The 18,250-nt window shown below is 30.3% G+C and overlaps 2 protein-coding genes across 2 annotated transcripts in view; both read left to right on the top strand.

Annotated features, from left to right (window-relative positions):
• The window catches only part of LOC108773881 (uncharacterized), a 15,488-nt gene extending 6,946 nt beyond the window's left edge, over positions 1-8,542 (top strand). The window contains exons 8-10 of the mRNA XM_018539841.1: positions 2,892-3,051; positions 4,972-5,437; positions 5,826-8,542. Coding sequence (XP_018395343.1) covers positions 2,892-3,051; positions 4,972-5,437; positions 5,826-8,507 — 3,308 coding nt within the window. The 3' untranslated portion in view covers positions 8,508-8,542. The remainder of the gene's footprint in view (positions 1-2,891; positions 3,052-4,971; positions 5,438-5,825) is intronic.
• Positions 8,543-9,296: 754 nt separating this feature from the next.
• On the top strand, positions 9,297-17,087 carry LOC108773889 (hydrocephalus-inducing protein). The gene is made up of 16 exons (XM_018539851.1): positions 9,297-9,481; positions 9,621-9,938; positions 11,158-11,371; positions 11,506-11,704; positions 11,787-11,925; positions 12,592-12,719; positions 13,361-13,562; positions 13,641-13,827; positions 14,650-14,774; positions 14,860-14,953; positions 15,124-15,347; positions 15,602-15,669; positions 15,743-15,957; positions 16,197-16,436; positions 16,566-16,693; positions 16,874-17,087. The coding sequence occupies exons 1-16, from the start codon at positions 9,411-9,413 to the stop codon at positions 17,085-17,087; spliced, it is 2,766 nt and encodes a 921-aa protein (XP_018395353.1). The 5' UTR covers positions 9,297-9,410.
• The last annotated feature ends 1,163 nt before the right edge of the window (positions 17,088-18,250 follow it).

The following is an 18,250-nucleotide window of genomic DNA, read 5'->3' as shown; positions in this document are numbered from 1 at the left end:
TATATAATAAACTATATATTTTTTAAATAAAGTTTTCTATAATATTATTTCACACATTTTTATATATATAAAATTATATATATAAAATTTTCTTGATCATATTTAATTTCAGAATGTAACACGGGATATGAAATACTTACATCTGAAATGAAATACTTTAACCTGCATATATATATGTATATATATAATATATCGCGATTGCATTATGTTTATCACTTCATTCTTCCCCATAATGTTGAAATCGTGATATATTCTCGAATGTAGGTATTGCGACAAAGATACGGCGTTGCTTTTGTTACTCGCTTTTCAGTCGAGCTCGTGAACCATTACTGGAATGCACCGACTGATGTGCATCGAGAGTATTGTCAAATGTAGACATGTGCGGTGACAGTTGCATTCCCTGTAAAAGGAATTCCTTTGTCGGAATTCAAACAGTTGTGACAAAATTGATTTCCGTTGACGGTTAAAGTCAATTTAGACTGAATACTTTTTCATCAGCAGTATGCAAATGCTGCTCATCAAGTGATTAAACTTCATCCAGTTCCAAATATCGTCGTATTTATACCAATAGTGGCAAATTAATATAAGGAGATGCATACTGATATAATTTATGCAAATTAGATAAACAAATGGTTTATTTTAGTCTATTTCTTGAATTTTTATTTATCTCATATTTTAATAATAATTTATTATTACAAATTTCAAATTAACTTATACTTATTTTGCGAAAGCTTTCTAAATATTCTTTTGTAAAATATTTCATATTTAATATAAAAAATATATCTATTAATAATTAAATCCAAATTAACATAAACTATAAAATTTTGTTATCTACCATATAAGTAATAGTTATTTTAAAACAATTATAAATGTATTCTTAATTTTCATAATTTTGATCAGCTAAAACAGGGATCGGTAAATTACTGAAATTGGGCACGGGCGTTCGCGAGTACACGGTTGTTGTGCACACCTACAGACTTTATCCACAACTTTATCCACAACTCAGGAGCGTATTCTATTTTCTTTGTATTCTTGGAATAAAATTTGGTATTTTATACTTTATTACTGTACCAAAAATAAATATTCTAAACGCGCAAAATAAAAAGAGAAGAATGGTAAATAACTAAATGACAGTAGCAATAAACAATTGTTAAATTATCTCTAATTATTATCTCTAATTAACATTTTAACTGAGTCAAAATGTTTTAACACAAAAATTTTCTAGTTATTATTAGCTACGATGAATTATATTATATAATGCTTGTTTCTTGCAAAACAAGCATACGTCAGCCACGCTTCGCATATTTACAAACGGAAATAAGAAATGGGAATCACCGTGTGTGATTCCCGCATATATTATTCTGTCGACAATCAATTTTTTACGGGTTACCAAGGTTACCAGTAAATAATCTTTGGTTGATCACAGTCTACAGACATGAGAGGCTAATTTTAAATTCTAAAGTATTTCTTGTCAGAGCAATCCTCTAAATTCTAAGTAACCTTACAAGATTGTCTCTCGTTTGATCGAAGACCCAGCTATCATCGACAATTTAACGTCAATTAATGAATTTCTAAACAACAAATACAAACGTTGTCTCAAATACATCTTTATAATGTTGAGGTAAATTTTAATGGAATTTTATATTTTAATAGAATTTCAATCAAAAACACGCTATTTATTAATATAATTTTATGTATGTGATTATTATCAAATCGTTAAATTTCTGATTCTACATAATATATGTCCATTATCAATTTAATAACAAAAGATAATAGCGAGTGAGCATCACAGACATTATTAACTAGAGAATTTACTTTAGAAACATTAAAATATAGAATATTTTAAACTAATTTTCTATTTAAATTATAAATATTACAGATTAATGAAATATTTTCTTTTAATTTGCTTATTAATTTATAACAATTATTTTTAATCGTTGAATTATTTATGCGATTATAAAGTTCCAGGAGTTGCCAGAATTTATGTCTTCCTCCACCTCCCAATTGTCTACCAACAAGATGTCCAATTCCATGTTCTATAGTTTGTTGTACTCCACCTGTATGCTATCCCAGCATGCCTCGTGTATCCCGTGTTCAATATAGAATAGCCTGTCCTTCTCAGCCAAAACCTATGAAGACAGTGGTATGTCGCGTAAACAATCAACTTACTTTCTCTAGAATTTTCTCTGATTAATATATTATATGCATATTGTAACAATAAAAAGAAGCTTTTAACACATATGGTTTACTATTAAACTATATACACATACAAGTTAAAGGCTTGTTTTAAAAAGATGTCAAGTTTTTAAAAGATGTTACGGCTTATTATCATACATTATTCTAAAACAATTTTTTCATTTTGTTTTAATTTTAAGTAATTATTTTTTTGCTATCTCATGCTGATGTATAATATACAGAATGTATCTTGAACAACACCCACTAATCATACACTTCAATTCCTAATAAAAAACTGAGTCGAAAAGTCCTCTACGATTTTGCAATTTTCGCAATAGTTAACAAAATTAATTTTAAAAAATTACCAAATAAATGGATAAAATACATATGAAATAATGAGATACATATATGAAAATTTTAAAATAATTTAATGTCTTTTGTAAAATATTTTGAAGACGTTTCTTAAAGAATTTAAAAAAATATCTTAAAGTTATCCTATGCATAAAAATTTAGGACATTTTGCTTATTGGGTAACTAAAAAAGATATTGTAAAAATTGCAAAATGGTAGAGGATTCTTTTACTCACAATTAGTTTTTTCTCAGGAATAATACTATATATAATTAATGGAGAGACTATTTAAGATACATTCTATATATACATATAACATTTTATATTTTTTTCTAATGATAAAAAATGAGAAAAAATTTTGTAAAAGGTATATCTGCCACCCTGCCCAACCTGTCCTACGTCTTATCCACCGAAAATGGAAATGACATATTTGCCACCCTGTCCGCCACCCTGTCCACCACCCTGTCCACCACCCTGTTTTTATGTTTGCGATACGAATTGCGTCCCTTGTCCTCCAGCGATCTCGTGTAACTTGCCTTGTAAACCTCCATTATGCCGTCAGTTTATTTTCATACTTCCTTTTATTAGAATTTGTCGCCGAGATTAATGTGAGTTTCTTGTTTCGCAGTACCTTGTCCCCCCTGTTAAGTGACGGCGTTCTAATTGGCGACTTACTGGGCAGTAATTATGCAACTGCATGCAGAGTACATATGCATCACAAGTATACATAAGATGCACATACGAACTTTCTAAAGGACTTAAGTTGTAAGATTTAAAATTATAAAAGTTTATGCTATATAAATAAAAATAAATACATAATATAAAATTTTTATTAGATAGAAATTTTAAGACAAACATTTCAACAATTTCAGAAATTACTCTAGCACATTTATTTTTCTTTATACAATTATTTTGATGTATCTTAAATACAGACTTATTTTCTTCTATTTGCAGATACGAAGAACGTGAAAAATAATTAAGAAAAATCGATGTGAAATAAGATTAAAATCAAGAGAACTTTATCAACAAATTAAAATTAGCAGCTACGAGATAAACGAATATAAAACTAAATATACTCACAAAATAACAAGCGATATAATGAAAGAAATATGATTCTAAATGAATTTTCTTGCAATCTTAGTCTTGTGATCTACTGTCTTATTTTAAGCTGATAAATTCAAATTAATTGTGTATTTTTGTAGTATGTTATAAAGTATTAAATACTTTATGCCTTACAATTGTAACAAATAAAAAATATATATATTTGTTACTAAAATATGAAAGAACAACGGCATATTGTATTTTATCTGTGTTTTTGACATAATTCGTACAGAATAAATATGAGATTTTAAAAAATCGTAATATCTCTATAATATTTAATTTATGCCTTTATTATAATTATTTTACACTGTTCCTATATGAATTTTAAAAATAAAATTAAATGTGTGTAATATAATTAATTTTGTTCAAAGAAAAGCATGAAAGTAGACATATCCGTTTTAAATGGAATACATTTACTGATGCTCCTTTATGTGCACAAAGTGTTGAAGTCACGGATACTTCCGGTAATACATTTATACATTTATGTGGACTTGGATTTCATTTTATGTTACATTATTTAATTTTATGTAGTGCTATATCTAAGAAATGTAATTGTACAACAATATATTATAAAAATAATAAATAAAAGTTGAAATAATTAAAAAAACAAAAATATAAGGAATGTCAAGTATATTAAAAAAATTTTTATAATATTCCTCTAAAAAAAAGAACTGATCGGAAAGGATCAAATATAATGTTATTGCTTAGAAAATTTATTACAAAAAATGTACAAACCATTATAACACATTACATTTTATCCAAATATAATTACAATAAATCCTTGTGACTAGATTACAAATTTTTTATATACGAATTATATATTTTTACTTTAAATATTCAGACAAATTTTAATTTGGTACAAATAAATCAAGATGTAGAGATTCTTCTCTTTATATGTATAATTCTTTCATATTTTTAAATTAGTTTTTCGTCAGACAAAAATCATGATTTATAAATATATCCATGATGGAATTAGACTATGAATATATCGTGAATTCCAAAACATATACATATATGTGATATATCAATTATTTTTTGTTATAGACAAATAGAATCCATTAAAATAATTTAAAAAAAAGTAACACGTATGTATCCATAGCAACTAGTCACGCACTTGTCCCTCTTTTTTTCAACACGTCAAAACGACTTCTTTTCGGCGGTAATACAAAATCCGGTTTAAAAAATCTCTCATTAAGTTTAAACGATGATCTTTTGACAATAAATGCCGCATTATCCAAATTAGCATCTAAGCAAAATTAACGATGAAAAAGAGGTAAGAGTTACAAGAAACACATATGTCAGATCAATAAATATAAAAGTCTCTCACTTCGAAAAGTTTGCTTTAGGAAAGTTTCAACCGAGAAGAATTCTGGACACAAAGAATCATTTGCACGTCCGAGCGTGGCGAGCTTACGATCTGCCACCACGAGTCATCAGGGACGATCGCGATCTGTGAAATCGCCAACCGTACAAAATTTGCACAATTCAAATTCGTCGGATAAGTTTACCAGACCTGTCGACGATCGAATGGTATTACCGGACGAGATGCAACCTCCGAAAACTAGACTCAGTTCTCGCAACAGATCGAAAGAAACAAGTTCAACTTCCTCGTCAAGACTCAAGAGTTTCCCTGCCGAAGAGATAAAAAGACTGGATAATCCGCCAATGTTTACACCTGAGCCAATTGCCGCTTTAATCATGCAGCAAGATCCTCGAGAATGTGGAATCTTTTATACAAATTCCTTTAGCAAAAATAATAACGGTCATGGTGATGCAATTTCTGTTCAATTGTCGTCGCAACAACAATCAAAAGTAAATTTTAATAAAATTTTTTTTAAACTTTTAGTTTTCTAATTAATTATATATTAATATATAAGACTTATTCTTATGAAATTAATTTATGAATTGGTTTAGTTTTATAAAATTATAAATACTAGAACGATCGTGAAAATGTATAATAAAAAGAAGTATTGTATGTAAATTTTACTCATAATTACATTCACTTATTAATTTTAATCACAATTACATTGACTTTTTATCAACAAACTAAATTATTATATTTATACTATTATATTTACTATGAAATTTTATTAAAATTTGAAAAATACACCATATATATATATATATATATATATACGATAATATTATAAATAACTTAATTAATTAATTGATTTTATTAATAAAATTAATGTATTTTTAGTTGCAAAATACACATAGCACAAGTCAGCAACAGGTTGTCGCTAACCATCGGGAGATTTGTCAAACAAATCCACAGTCTGAAAGCTTGCTGACTCGACGAATCGTATCTCCCGAAAGACAAGCGCATCGTCCTTTCGTGCCAAATATCCCCCAAGGATCAATGGTTTACGATCGATCAGTTCGAAGCCCGTCCGCGATAATTAATCAGCCGGTAATTACACAAATCCCTTCGACACCAGTTCCGATATCACAAACGCAAGGATCTTCGACCGATTCGCAGGCGGTTGTCGACCAAAATCCCAATGAACCTTCAGCGTCTGACAGCCAGTGCCAGAAGCAAATATTGATCAATGACCGAAATGCAGTCAATAACAGACAAATGTTCGTGCAGCAACAGAAGCAAGCAACAATCGGGCAAAATACTGGTGTGCCACTGAACGATCAAACAGCGAATAACTGTCAAAATCTTTATTATGCTCAGTTTCATGCACCATTTCAGCGGAATGTACACCAGCTCAATCAGCAAACACAACACAGCTATCGTCAACAAATGTTACCGCAACGACTTAACCAAATGCAATCAATACCCAACCAACAACAACATATACTCAATAATTCAGGAACCCACTATAATTATTACAATCAACAATTGCCTGTCGCGTCAGTCTCTGGACAAGGAATGACTTCTCCGCAAGATATGATAGCGAATCGAATGAGATCAATGCAACATAATTTACCTATTCATCAACAGAATCTTGGATACCCTGTCAGCTTTCAACCTACCTGGCAACAAAACAACAGATGGTTACAAATAGCAAATCAAAATCAACAACATTTGCAGCCACCGCCACAATGGCAGTATTATTATCAAACGCGCGATACCAACTTTAATCAGCAAAATTCTGGAAGTCAAGATCAATCTAATCCATTGCAGAATCAGGCAAATCATAAACCGATCGATCAATCACCCGCGGAAACTCACACTTTACAAGAAGATAAGAAGACACTGCAATTTACGTCTGACATGATTCGCGATCAGGAATTGTTAGTTTCTACCATGAGGCAGCAAGGTATACCTGAGGATGTAATGCGACGTCAATTTGCAGCGTTACTGAATGAGCAAAAAAGACATTTGGCTTATATCGCGCAGTTTCAACAACGAGAAGCAGAGATTCCGGAGGAGATCAAGAGAACTCGACTCGCGCGAAGAAGAACAGAGAAGGACGAGAAACCGGAATGGATGGTGCATATCACGCCACCGCGTATATCATACAGCGATATTGAAAGAATGAAACCACAACAAAAAGCTTTGAACGCACAATATCTGATGGACGATAAATCGCCGGAAAAAATGAGTAAAATAATGGCTGATCAACAAAAAAATTATCATCAACCAAAAAAAGAGGAAATGTGCAATCAAGAGTTACCTCAGCAAATGTACGGTCAGGTCAATCCTTATCAGTTATGGCAAACAACTAATTGGCCACATAGAAGTGATCATCAGATATCATACGGTCATACCGGTTGTTATCCGTATGATCATCAGCAAAATGCATCGAACAACGTATGCCGTCCACTGAATCCGACCTTTAAGTATGCGCAATATCCATACAATATGCGTTATAACCCATACTTTCCGCATTCTGAACCGCAAGAATTTTGGTCCAAGGAACATAATCTGAATTCATTAAATCCGATTGATAATCAAAGAACTTCACTGAATCCCGCATTTTATCAGCAAAATATAAGGCCTGCCGAAACTTCTAGTTTGCTCAAAATGCGAGTGTACAAAGAAATAATCTGTCCTCAGAAACGCAATAACGGTCTGCAAGATCCAGACAGCATTCAGAAGATGTTGGAAACGTTGAAGGATCCCAGAAGTAGGAAGGGTCTTGAATACCTTTCCAATTTGGCCAAGAAGAAACCTATCGTCAAACTGAACGGTATTCAAAATTCCAACGAAATTCCGGAAGATATGCAACAGCGACCGTTGACAGAAATCCGCCTGCAACCCCAGAAAAGAGTATCGACAAACGGTTTGGAGAATAGCAGGAATCCAAACAATCCACCGCCACGTGTCTTGCGACCTAAAAGGGCCGATCAACCCCTAATGACGGAGTACCCGCGGCAAAAGCAGAGCACTAGAAATTGTTACAGTATGCAGGCAGAAAAGGAAAACGGTATGATGGAAATTTTACAAAACCAAGGTGCACTTTCTCACCCACAGAATGGATCAATCCCTTACGATCGACAGAATATACCTATGGCGCAGGGATGCCATCGCAATAACGACATAATTCTCCAATACGGAGGAAACGACCCACCTCGACACTATCATCAGATGCAGCAATACTATTTCAACGGACAAAACCTGCAGGGTCATAACGGCGGTCAGGGCGACGTCGCATGTATGCAACGGCCGAATGCACCCGGCGCGATGAGAATTGATCGCGCTGGCGGTGATACTGGTGAGAAACCGAACGCCGAACAGGCGAAAAGAATAGGCAGCGTGCAAGCGATGCAGGGAACGAACGCTTACGGACAACCGGAAATCCGCGAGACAAGAACCATCGGAGGTATCACGTATCTAGCCAGGAAACCCGAGTGTGCCCTCAACAATTATGGTGTTTCGCCGGACAAATTAATTGCGAACGGACACGTGCAAGCCCCGAAAATATTTTAGCGAATATTTCAATTTCCATTCCGTTTGGCTCATTTTGCGCGATTAAGTTTAATTTCTAATTTTTTGTGTTAGAAATTTTTCAAATTAAATAATTAATGTACTCTCATTGAAAAAAATGTATGTGTGTGATAGTACTATTCTTTTTGTGTCTATTCTTCATTTTGTAAATGTGAGGAATGTATTATTTTATACATTACAAATTAATACCCAGTTATAAATCTGACTAGATTAAATAATAGATACACTAAATCGTTCGATAAAATCTAACGCAAAACTAAAATATATAAAGCTATAATTGATCTGATTTTATCTGTTATATTTAAATTTCTTAAAAAAAAAAAAAATTATTTATGTGTGACTAATATGATAAATTCATTGTACGAAGGGGAATGTAATATTTTTTTTATGTCAATGTGTGAATGTATGTTATAACTTTGAAGTTTTATATTTTTCTATTTTATTTATATTATACATATGTACATTTTTATGTGAATTTTATTCTTTGATATTGCGTTGCGTATATTTCAAGCATGGAATACTGTTGTCAGAAAATGTATATCTTTTTAAAAGTGTAATAAACAAATTTGTAAAAATATTAAATCTTATTCAATTTGATACAATAATAGATATTAGTAATTTTATGATACAATATTGTAATATAGTGATCTAAATCAATCTTTTTCATGAACATTAGAGAGAAATAATTAATATTTTTCTTTTAATTTAATTTCTAATATCAATATGAAGTGAGTAATATAATATAAAATCGATTATAAAACATCACAGAGAGAAAAATCTGCTATTAATATCAATCCATATCAATCTTTCATATCATCTTTGGCATGCAAACTAAATTTACTAGTATCAATATTCAAACAAACTTCAATAAGTGATACGCTCAACATGAACAGATGCAAGGATAAACGAAATTATATGGATGAAATGTATAATATCATATGTGAAATAGAAAGTCTGTGAGCAATATACACATATATATGTAATTTCTAAATGATACAGCTACTGCAATTACGAATTTATCAAATAGAGAATATCGGATTAAATAAAATCTCCAAAAGATTAAAGAAAATGTTTAATATTCTCTCTTTTCGCTAGGAAGCCCGAGCCTGAGGTGTGCAACGTGAGCTGCCCTCCTCTAGGATGTCCTCGAGGACCCTGTCCGGGAATGTGCTATTCAAAAGGAATCTCGCTTGATCCTTGCTGCGTGTCGAAAATGCCATGTAGCTCATCGTCATTCCGTTCATTTCATCCTTGCATGTCACGGTGTTTAAATGACTATGCCTGCGGTGTGATTCGCTTACCGTATTACGGCTCTTCATCGATGAATATAAATCGAGGAAATCCACATAACCAGAATAGCGGTTGTTTCAATCCTTATGATCAATCAGGATTCCAACAAGCTTCCCACTCTTCCTCTCATAATCTTAGAACGACTACATTACCTCGTTGCACTGGATCTGTGCAATGTTTGTAATTGAATCCGAAAATATAGTTACACTTGTATTACGAATATTTCTTTTCCCATTAAAGAAATTAAAATAAAAAATCTATTTAATAAAATAAAGAATTACTTAGAGAAATTGTACATTTTATTCTATTTTCTTGTTATTACGGTCCTATTGTACGATTTTTGTTTAATCGAATATTCAATGTAACGAAAGTAATTTTCATAATTACTGGAAAATAATTAGAAGATATAAAATGTTTTTAGTATAATTGCATTATTTCATTACATTTCTACTTTCAATGTTAAAAGTAACTACTTTTCAGATGGATTATACCATACCGCGGTGTATGATTCATGGTGTAAATACACTATGAATTATACAAAAAGTTTATACATATACGTGTTTTGATTTACATATCTCGAAATTTACAATATTTTATCAGTTAAAATTCTCGACTAAATTAATAGACACTTTCTATAATAAGTCAATTATAGTCAATTATTTTTTTCACATTTAACTGTGATTGGTCAATTTTTTACGACTTATTAGGAAATCAATATTTTGAATTGGCTGCTGCTTATGTTATTGCCTATGATTATATAACTTAAATAATTTGTTTATTACATTATTTTAATACAGCGAAGCTTAGAATTCTCTCTCTTTGTATCTTTTTATAGACTTTACAACAAAGAAAGAGAGATTTTTAAGTTTCGCTTAAAGTAACGATGGTGCACACACAATTGAGCCTTTAAGTTCTTCTGTGTGCCATGGCCCTTCAACTAATTTCACCACTAAAATGAAAAATCGATTTTGGACATCAATAGTAGTATATTCAACTACTTTCAATTTGTACATTAATGTTATGTTATGATTGCGTATGTATCAAAAATATCATTTTAATTAAAGTCAGTGATTTTAATTAAAAAAAGTCTATAGTCCTTATAATTTAAATAAATTAATTTCCATAAAATTTTAATCATTAAAAATGGACGACAAAGAAAAAGATTTAGTCACGTATTACCCAATCATACATAATTCTGTAGAAATATTTACGGCTATAATTGGCAAGTCGCGCGATCAGATGGAACGAGAAGTTAGTTTATAGTTTAATATTTGAAGTAAAACAGTAACAGTATTTTATGTCTACAACGTTTATCAATTTTATTAATATTCTCGCAGTGTGGCATGACTCCATCGGAATATATCAAACAGATGTTGATGTGTACTCAAGAAAGAATCAATTATTTGCTGAAACCAAGTCGCAATATAAACATACGATCTTTATATCACAATTGTGAAAGCCACTGCTTTAAAGTTTCGCCTAGTATTGTTCTTTTTCAACGATTTGTTCCCGGCAATTTGTACAATATGACGCTTACAATTCAAAACTTGACAAAAGTAAATCTTTTTCACTCTAATCTTGTTAATATTTAACTGACGTGTTAGATCCTGTTACGCTAACTCTCTTCACGATTGTTATATAATATTTACGAGTTTAACCTCGATTCCACTTTCTAAATATTGCATCGAAGATGTCACGACCCCTGAAGCTCTCAAGCGACCCCAATCCTTTCTTTTCCGTGGAATATCATGGGTCAAATTACAGTACTATGATAGCGCCAGGACTCGTTCACATTTATAACGTTAGGTTCAGCCCGTTGGAAAAGCGAGATTACGAATATCATCTCGAGTTTACCAGTGATATCGAAGTCTTCGCAGTGCCAGTAATCGGTGAGAAAGAAAATTATATTATAAGTAATTATGTATGGTCACATAATACGAAGTAATACAGACTAGATTGATATTGTGCTAGCCATCGGTTCAAGACCTATTCTAGACATTCCCGATCAGATCGAAATACCGGCTACTGCGGTAAAAATTCCGTCTTCGAAAACTATTCTGGTACGCAATGTAGGAGATGCACCAGCGATCTTCAATTTTTGCTCAGAAAAGTAATGTTATATTCAGTTAAAGAGATGTATTAAAATTTAATAAACTATTATATTTCTAATTAAAAAATTTGTTTATAGTCCAGAGTAAGGCAATTAAAACGAAACACCAGAATACTCAAAAACTAAACACGATAGGAAAAAATGTTTCTGACAAAAGTTGTGTGATTCAAAATGAAATAAATAGTGATAAAATCATTTTTCTTTTAAATCAACTTTTTAAAATCACGTGGAGGTTATCTCCATTTTTTTAAATGTAATGATATGATTTTTTTACATAATGTGATTTCTCTAATTATTCTACACATAAAAGTATTAAGGTAATACTAACGAAAAATCAATAGTTTATAACATATTTGGTACACATCATGCTTAAAACAAAATGGCTGAGTATCTTTGTGAGAATCGATTTTTTTTAAAAATAATTTTATCATTATTTGTTCCCCTTTGAACCACACAACTTTAGTCAAACATATTTTTCCCTTCCGTATTTAATCGTCGAAATAAACAGTGTTTTGTTTTAGGTGCCTTATTCTGTATAATACTACAAATATAATTCACGTATGATGCTAAAATGTTTTCAGAAAAATATTTGTTTCTAAATATATATTAAATAGCTATGCCAAAGCAATTTGAGATCGATATATAATTATTTTTATTGTATTATAGTCCGTGTTTCTCAGTTGAACCGTCAAAAGGCATATTAGGGGAAGAAGAAATGATGCAACTCACTATGAATTTTTTATCTGAGAAATCTGGCGATTTTGAAGCAAATCTCTTACTTAATTATGAGTCAGGTATTAAATAAAACTTTATTATTAGATATATATTACTTAATCCAAGAATAGTCACCTGGGTACCTATCATAGAGCAAAGTCGAAATAGATTTCGATCGGAATTATTCCGTTTTCCTTAAAAAACATAATAGAAATCTAGGAAATAATTGAACAATTTAACATTTTAACAATTTTTTTTATTTTTTAAGAACTGCGTTCTTTACAAACCTTTAAATATGCAATTCTGTCAAAAACTCGCAATAAAAAAGCATTATTTATTTTTTAATAAAATATTTGTTTTTTTTTTTAATATTGTCACGATAACCATTTAAAACGTGCTTATTCCGTTTAATATTTGTTTGGTTTCTATTTACTCTCTCTATTTTAAAAAATTGTGATTTTTATTATAAATCAATTATATTTATAATGTTCTCAAATTTTATATAAATCTTTTATATAAATAAATTCATTAAAATAAAACAATCAAAAAATCATTAATATATAGTATATTGTTAATAACAGTAATTTTAATATAGATGTAAAACATTCCATAAAGCAACTCCTATGTTAATACAACAATTGTTTTGGAACATAAATTTATATAATTAATAATAAAAATCCGTATATAATAAATTTAACATGTAAATAAATTACACTGACAGGAGAGAAGCTTTGTTTGACATTACGAAGTTCAGCAATAAATTGCACAATTCGAATTGACAGACGTAGTGTCAGAATGGAAGATACTTATTTAGGTTTATCTAGAAGTAAAGTTCTAACGCTATACAATAGAAATGACTATATCGTAAAATTCCAATGGATGCGCTTTAAAGACAACGATACCGATATACAACGCAAAGAAGAGTATGTAAAAACAATTATTTCTTGAGTTAAAATTTTTATTTTTGTCCATTTTAGTGATCTCTTGACTTTTTGTGGCAGGTACAAAAAGCTATTTCAACTAGTGCATAGAGTCGAGGAAGTACGTCGTGTCAATCTTGTTCATTACAATATTTGCCTGCCAGATATTCACGAGCTTGTCTGCCAACGGATTTATACAGACGAGATTGCTTCGTTGACGAATGAGAATTTCCGCTACAATCATACATCCTTTCTTCTTATGCCTGAGGTAATCTTTTCTTAACTTAGCAACTCTTGCTGCAGTTCCGAATAATAACGTTATACATTTTAATTATAATTTACTTTAATTATAATTTTTACTGGTTTAATTTACGTTTCTCTTACCATTTTTTTTTAATTAAAAATGTATATTAGAAATATTATTTTAAAATAATAAATCTTAGTGTATATATATATATATATTAGGACCTTGAATAAGTTCTCGCTGTTTTCCAACATATGGTGTTAACAGAACTTGCACTGCGTGCATGTAGTTGAAGACATATCGATAAGAAACTACGATAAGCAAGCTTGAAATTCAGTGTATGTCATCTCGCCGAAGTGTAAACAACTTTTTGTTTCATAGTGTTAAACATGTCGAGTTTTGTGCCAACAAAAGAGTATTTGCGGGGAATTTTATTGCACTACTTTATTCAAAGAAAATTTGCAGCTGAAGCACACAGAATTCTTGTTGAGACTTACGGTATAAACCATGCTCTATCGGAAACATGCAGAGATTGGTTTAGACGCTTCAAAAATAATGATTTTGATGTTGAAGATAAAGTAGAATTGGAGGCATTACTGCATGAAGATTCATGTCAGACGCTAGCTGAACTTGTAGAATCATTAGGAGTTGATTACACAACAGTTTCTAAACGTTTAAAATTATTTTTTTAAATAAAGCATTACTTTTCACGAAAAAAACAGCGAGAATTTATTCAAGGTCCTAATATATATATACTAAAATTTATTATTTTATACATATACAATTTTTTATATTGTTGTTTATATTTTTTATTATATATATATATATGTGTATATATACTTTCAGGAAGGCGAAATTTGGCCACAATCTTCTATAGATATCACAGTGATTTTTCGAGCCATGGAAGTAGGCAAGATATCGAGCGTCGCTTATCTTGAAGTCACGGGTCGCGAAGACAGAATACCCCTGAGGTTACAAGAAAACTAGTATAACGTTATCTTTAGAAACTTCCTTTTACCTCGGAATTTTCTAGCTAATTTTGCGTCCCTTTGGTAGCATTCACGGAACTGGCAAGGGACCAGTTTTCCATCTCAATGTGATCATTATCGATCTTAGTAATATCTTCCTATCCTCCGTGCACAATTATGAGGTAACCCAGTAAATTTATTTGCATATAAAAATTTTATAAAAATTTATGGAAAACTCTTATGTTGCAGTTTTGCTCAATTTTTACAACATTTTTTTATATACATTTTATTTTTCATTTTTCTAAAAGACATAATAATGAATTATTGAAATCTGAATTGATTGTATGCACAGATTGTAGCAACAAATCGTGGGCATATTTGTGGTACATTGATTTATAAAGAAAGACCGACAGATTTTGGTGGCACTATTAGTATTACTCCAAATACTCGAACATTAAAACCGGACGAATATAAATCATTTAATTTATCATTCTCTTCAAATCGGAAAGGAGACTTTATAGAGCGAATCGACTTCGTTATTAAAGAGAGTTTAGAAGTATTATCTTTGCATATCAAGTAATTATTAGTAAAACATTTAAACTGATTGTTATTACAAACAAAAATCTACAATTTTTTAAATTATTGTAGATTGTTATAATAATCGAATGTTAGATTTATCTATAAAAATGTATTTAATTTTATTCTTACTATTAAAAAGATCTTAAACGCCATTCTTTTCAGTTCATAAATATATTATTTCTCTGCCATCTATTTTCTTTTAATTAATATTGAGCAACATTATTATAATATGCTATAAAATTTATTTGTAGAGGATGTGTTATATGTCCAACGCTACATTTCGATAAACACAGTCTTGATCTTGGCGCAACTGCTTTAGGTATTGATTAGAGTAATTTGATTAGAATAATGAATGCAATTCAATTAAGAAAATCGCAATTTCGTGTTTACAGGATTTAGTAAAAAACAAGAAGTAAATCTTCGTAATTTATCTTTGGTACCCGTCACGTTCAGTGTAAAGATAATGGAGGACGGTGATCAGACACCTTTGACTTACGAAGAGTTCGCTACATCTAAAGTGAAACCAACTTTCCCGACTAACCCTTGCGAGTTTACGGTTATTCCGCATAAAGGGGTAGTGCAAGCACATAGTTCGCTTAAATTGAAGGTAAATTAATGATGCCTTTGTTTAACTTGTAATTGTTTGCAAGCAAAATGCTAATTTATAGGTATCTTCTAATACGTCACATAATATAAAATCAGTTTATACATATCTCTATATAATTACACACTTAAAAACTGTTTCTTTAGCTATATAACTTAAAAACAATTTAAAAAAATAAAATAATAGCGTTATATATATAATAAATAAATACTTGATATATATCTCATTGTAAAAAAATATAGGTAACATATATAGCAAACGTGGTTCGAACTGGACGAACAAATATACGAGTCGACATGTGGGATTCAGATTCGGATCCTGTAATACTACCGCTCTCATTTTGTGGCACTATTCCTTCTCTATTGATCAAGCCTATGGAAGTCAACATTCGATTTTCTTTCATCAACTTTCCGTATTCTCGTTCCATCAGTGTAGAAAATGACTCTGATTTAGATGGATATTTTTATATAGTACCGCAGACAGTAATTGTTAAATTAATTCCAAAAGCTAAATTTATGCTTATAGTTCCTTAAATATAATTCAGAAATATATTAAGTATTAAAAGTAATATACAGTTATTCTAAGTTAACTGTATCAATATTATTTTCCAGATATCCGAGAATATGCTTATTGTATATTCATTATCATGTTATCAAGGTTTTCTAAAAGCACGACAATCGAAAACAATTGATGTTACAATTATTACAAAAAATTTAGGCAGGCAGACAACAACATTAAAGTATAATAATTAGCTTAATAATTTTTTTAAAAAGTTTTAGAATAATTTAATGTAATTTAATAAAAGAAATTTTTTTAATTGGATATTTATAGAAACTCTCTCTGTAGAAGAGCTTTGAACATTATTTTATATAAATTCTTATAAAAAACTTCTATTGTTGTTTCAATTTCTTATTGTCAGTATGCTGACAATGGGTGAACAGGCTCCAGTTACGTCTTGTGTGATTATTTGTAATGGCCAAGGACCAGTAGTATCTGTGCAACCTATTTGTCTCAATTTCGGAGAGATACAAGTGCTTCAAGATAAAGTTATGCATTTTAACATAATTAATGACTCACCAATACCAGCGCAATTTAAATTAACATCAGTAAGTACTTTTCAAATAAGTGAATAATAAATTTACAGAACGCATAAAATATATAAAAAATGTTATGCAGAAATTATCTTATATTTTTTAGCCTAAGAAAAAGTCATTATGGCTCGTTGAGCCAACCTTTGGTGAAATTCGTCCGAACGACTCTGAGGAGATTAAAATCAAACTATTTTTGCGCGACACTGGTAAATACACTGATAATATAATCGTGCATGTCATCAACAGCCGGTCGTTTTCCATTAATGTAATTGCGACTGGAATCGGTTGCAGCATCGTTTTCGAGCCGCAGATATTTCCAATATTCGATATGGGTTTTCTTTTTAGGTAAACCAGAATATTGAAAGAACTTTAATTCCTTTTTATAATATAACAAAAATAATAAAAATTATTTTTTAAATATTTATTCGTATAATATTTAATTTATTTAATTTTAATAGCCACCAAAATCTGAGTCTGCCAGTAACCATAAAAAATTTTGGGACACATAATTGTCAAATAATATGGTCAAACGATCCAGAGGTTCGCATTCAAAAAAGTCAAACCTGGTCAAAGTAATTACATAGTTCCTATTTAAATTTTCATTTTAACTTTAGCTAGGATATTTATATAAGAACTTTGTTTTACAACAGGAAGTTTCAAATTGAACCGTCCACCGTAGAAGTTCCAGCTAATGGTTCTAACGTAGTTCAATGTAAAATATGTTGGGATGTGTAAGTTTAAATTTTTATACTTTATAATAATAAATTAACTGATATAATTATAATTAAAACAATATAATATTAATCTTAATTAGAACTGTACAATTTTATCAGCTTCCTTAAAATCATAACCATTCTTACATGTAATTAAAAAATATTATATTATTAAGAAGAAAATTTTTATATAATTTTTATGATTTTTTCTTTTTAATTAAACAATTTTAAATAATATTGTAAAATATTTCCGTGCTTACATTAAAGAAATGAAATCTTGACGGAAGATTGGTACATATTCGAGCAGATTTTCGGACAAGGAAAACGAAAATTGATAGGAACTTCTACGTTTAAAACCACTTTTACGGAACCACGGATTGCATTTAACAAAAGAGAATTAACGTTTTTCATTGATATATGTCCCGAGGGAGAAAAGTTGCAACAGACAGGTAGAGAAAATTATACTAATATGTTCGAAACTATTTTAGTAAT

This window comes from Cyphomyrmex costatus, unplaced genomic scaffold (genome assembly GCF_001594065.2).
Source record: "Cyphomyrmex costatus isolate MS0001 unplaced genomic scaffold, Ccosl1.0 scaffold223, whole genome shotgun sequence".
Lineage (NCBI taxonomy): Eukaryota > Metazoa > Arthropoda > Insecta > Hymenoptera > Formicidae > Cyphomyrmex > Cyphomyrmex costatus.
Note: the sequence above shows the minus strand (reverse complement) of the source record. Positions and strands in the feature narration are given on the sequence as shown.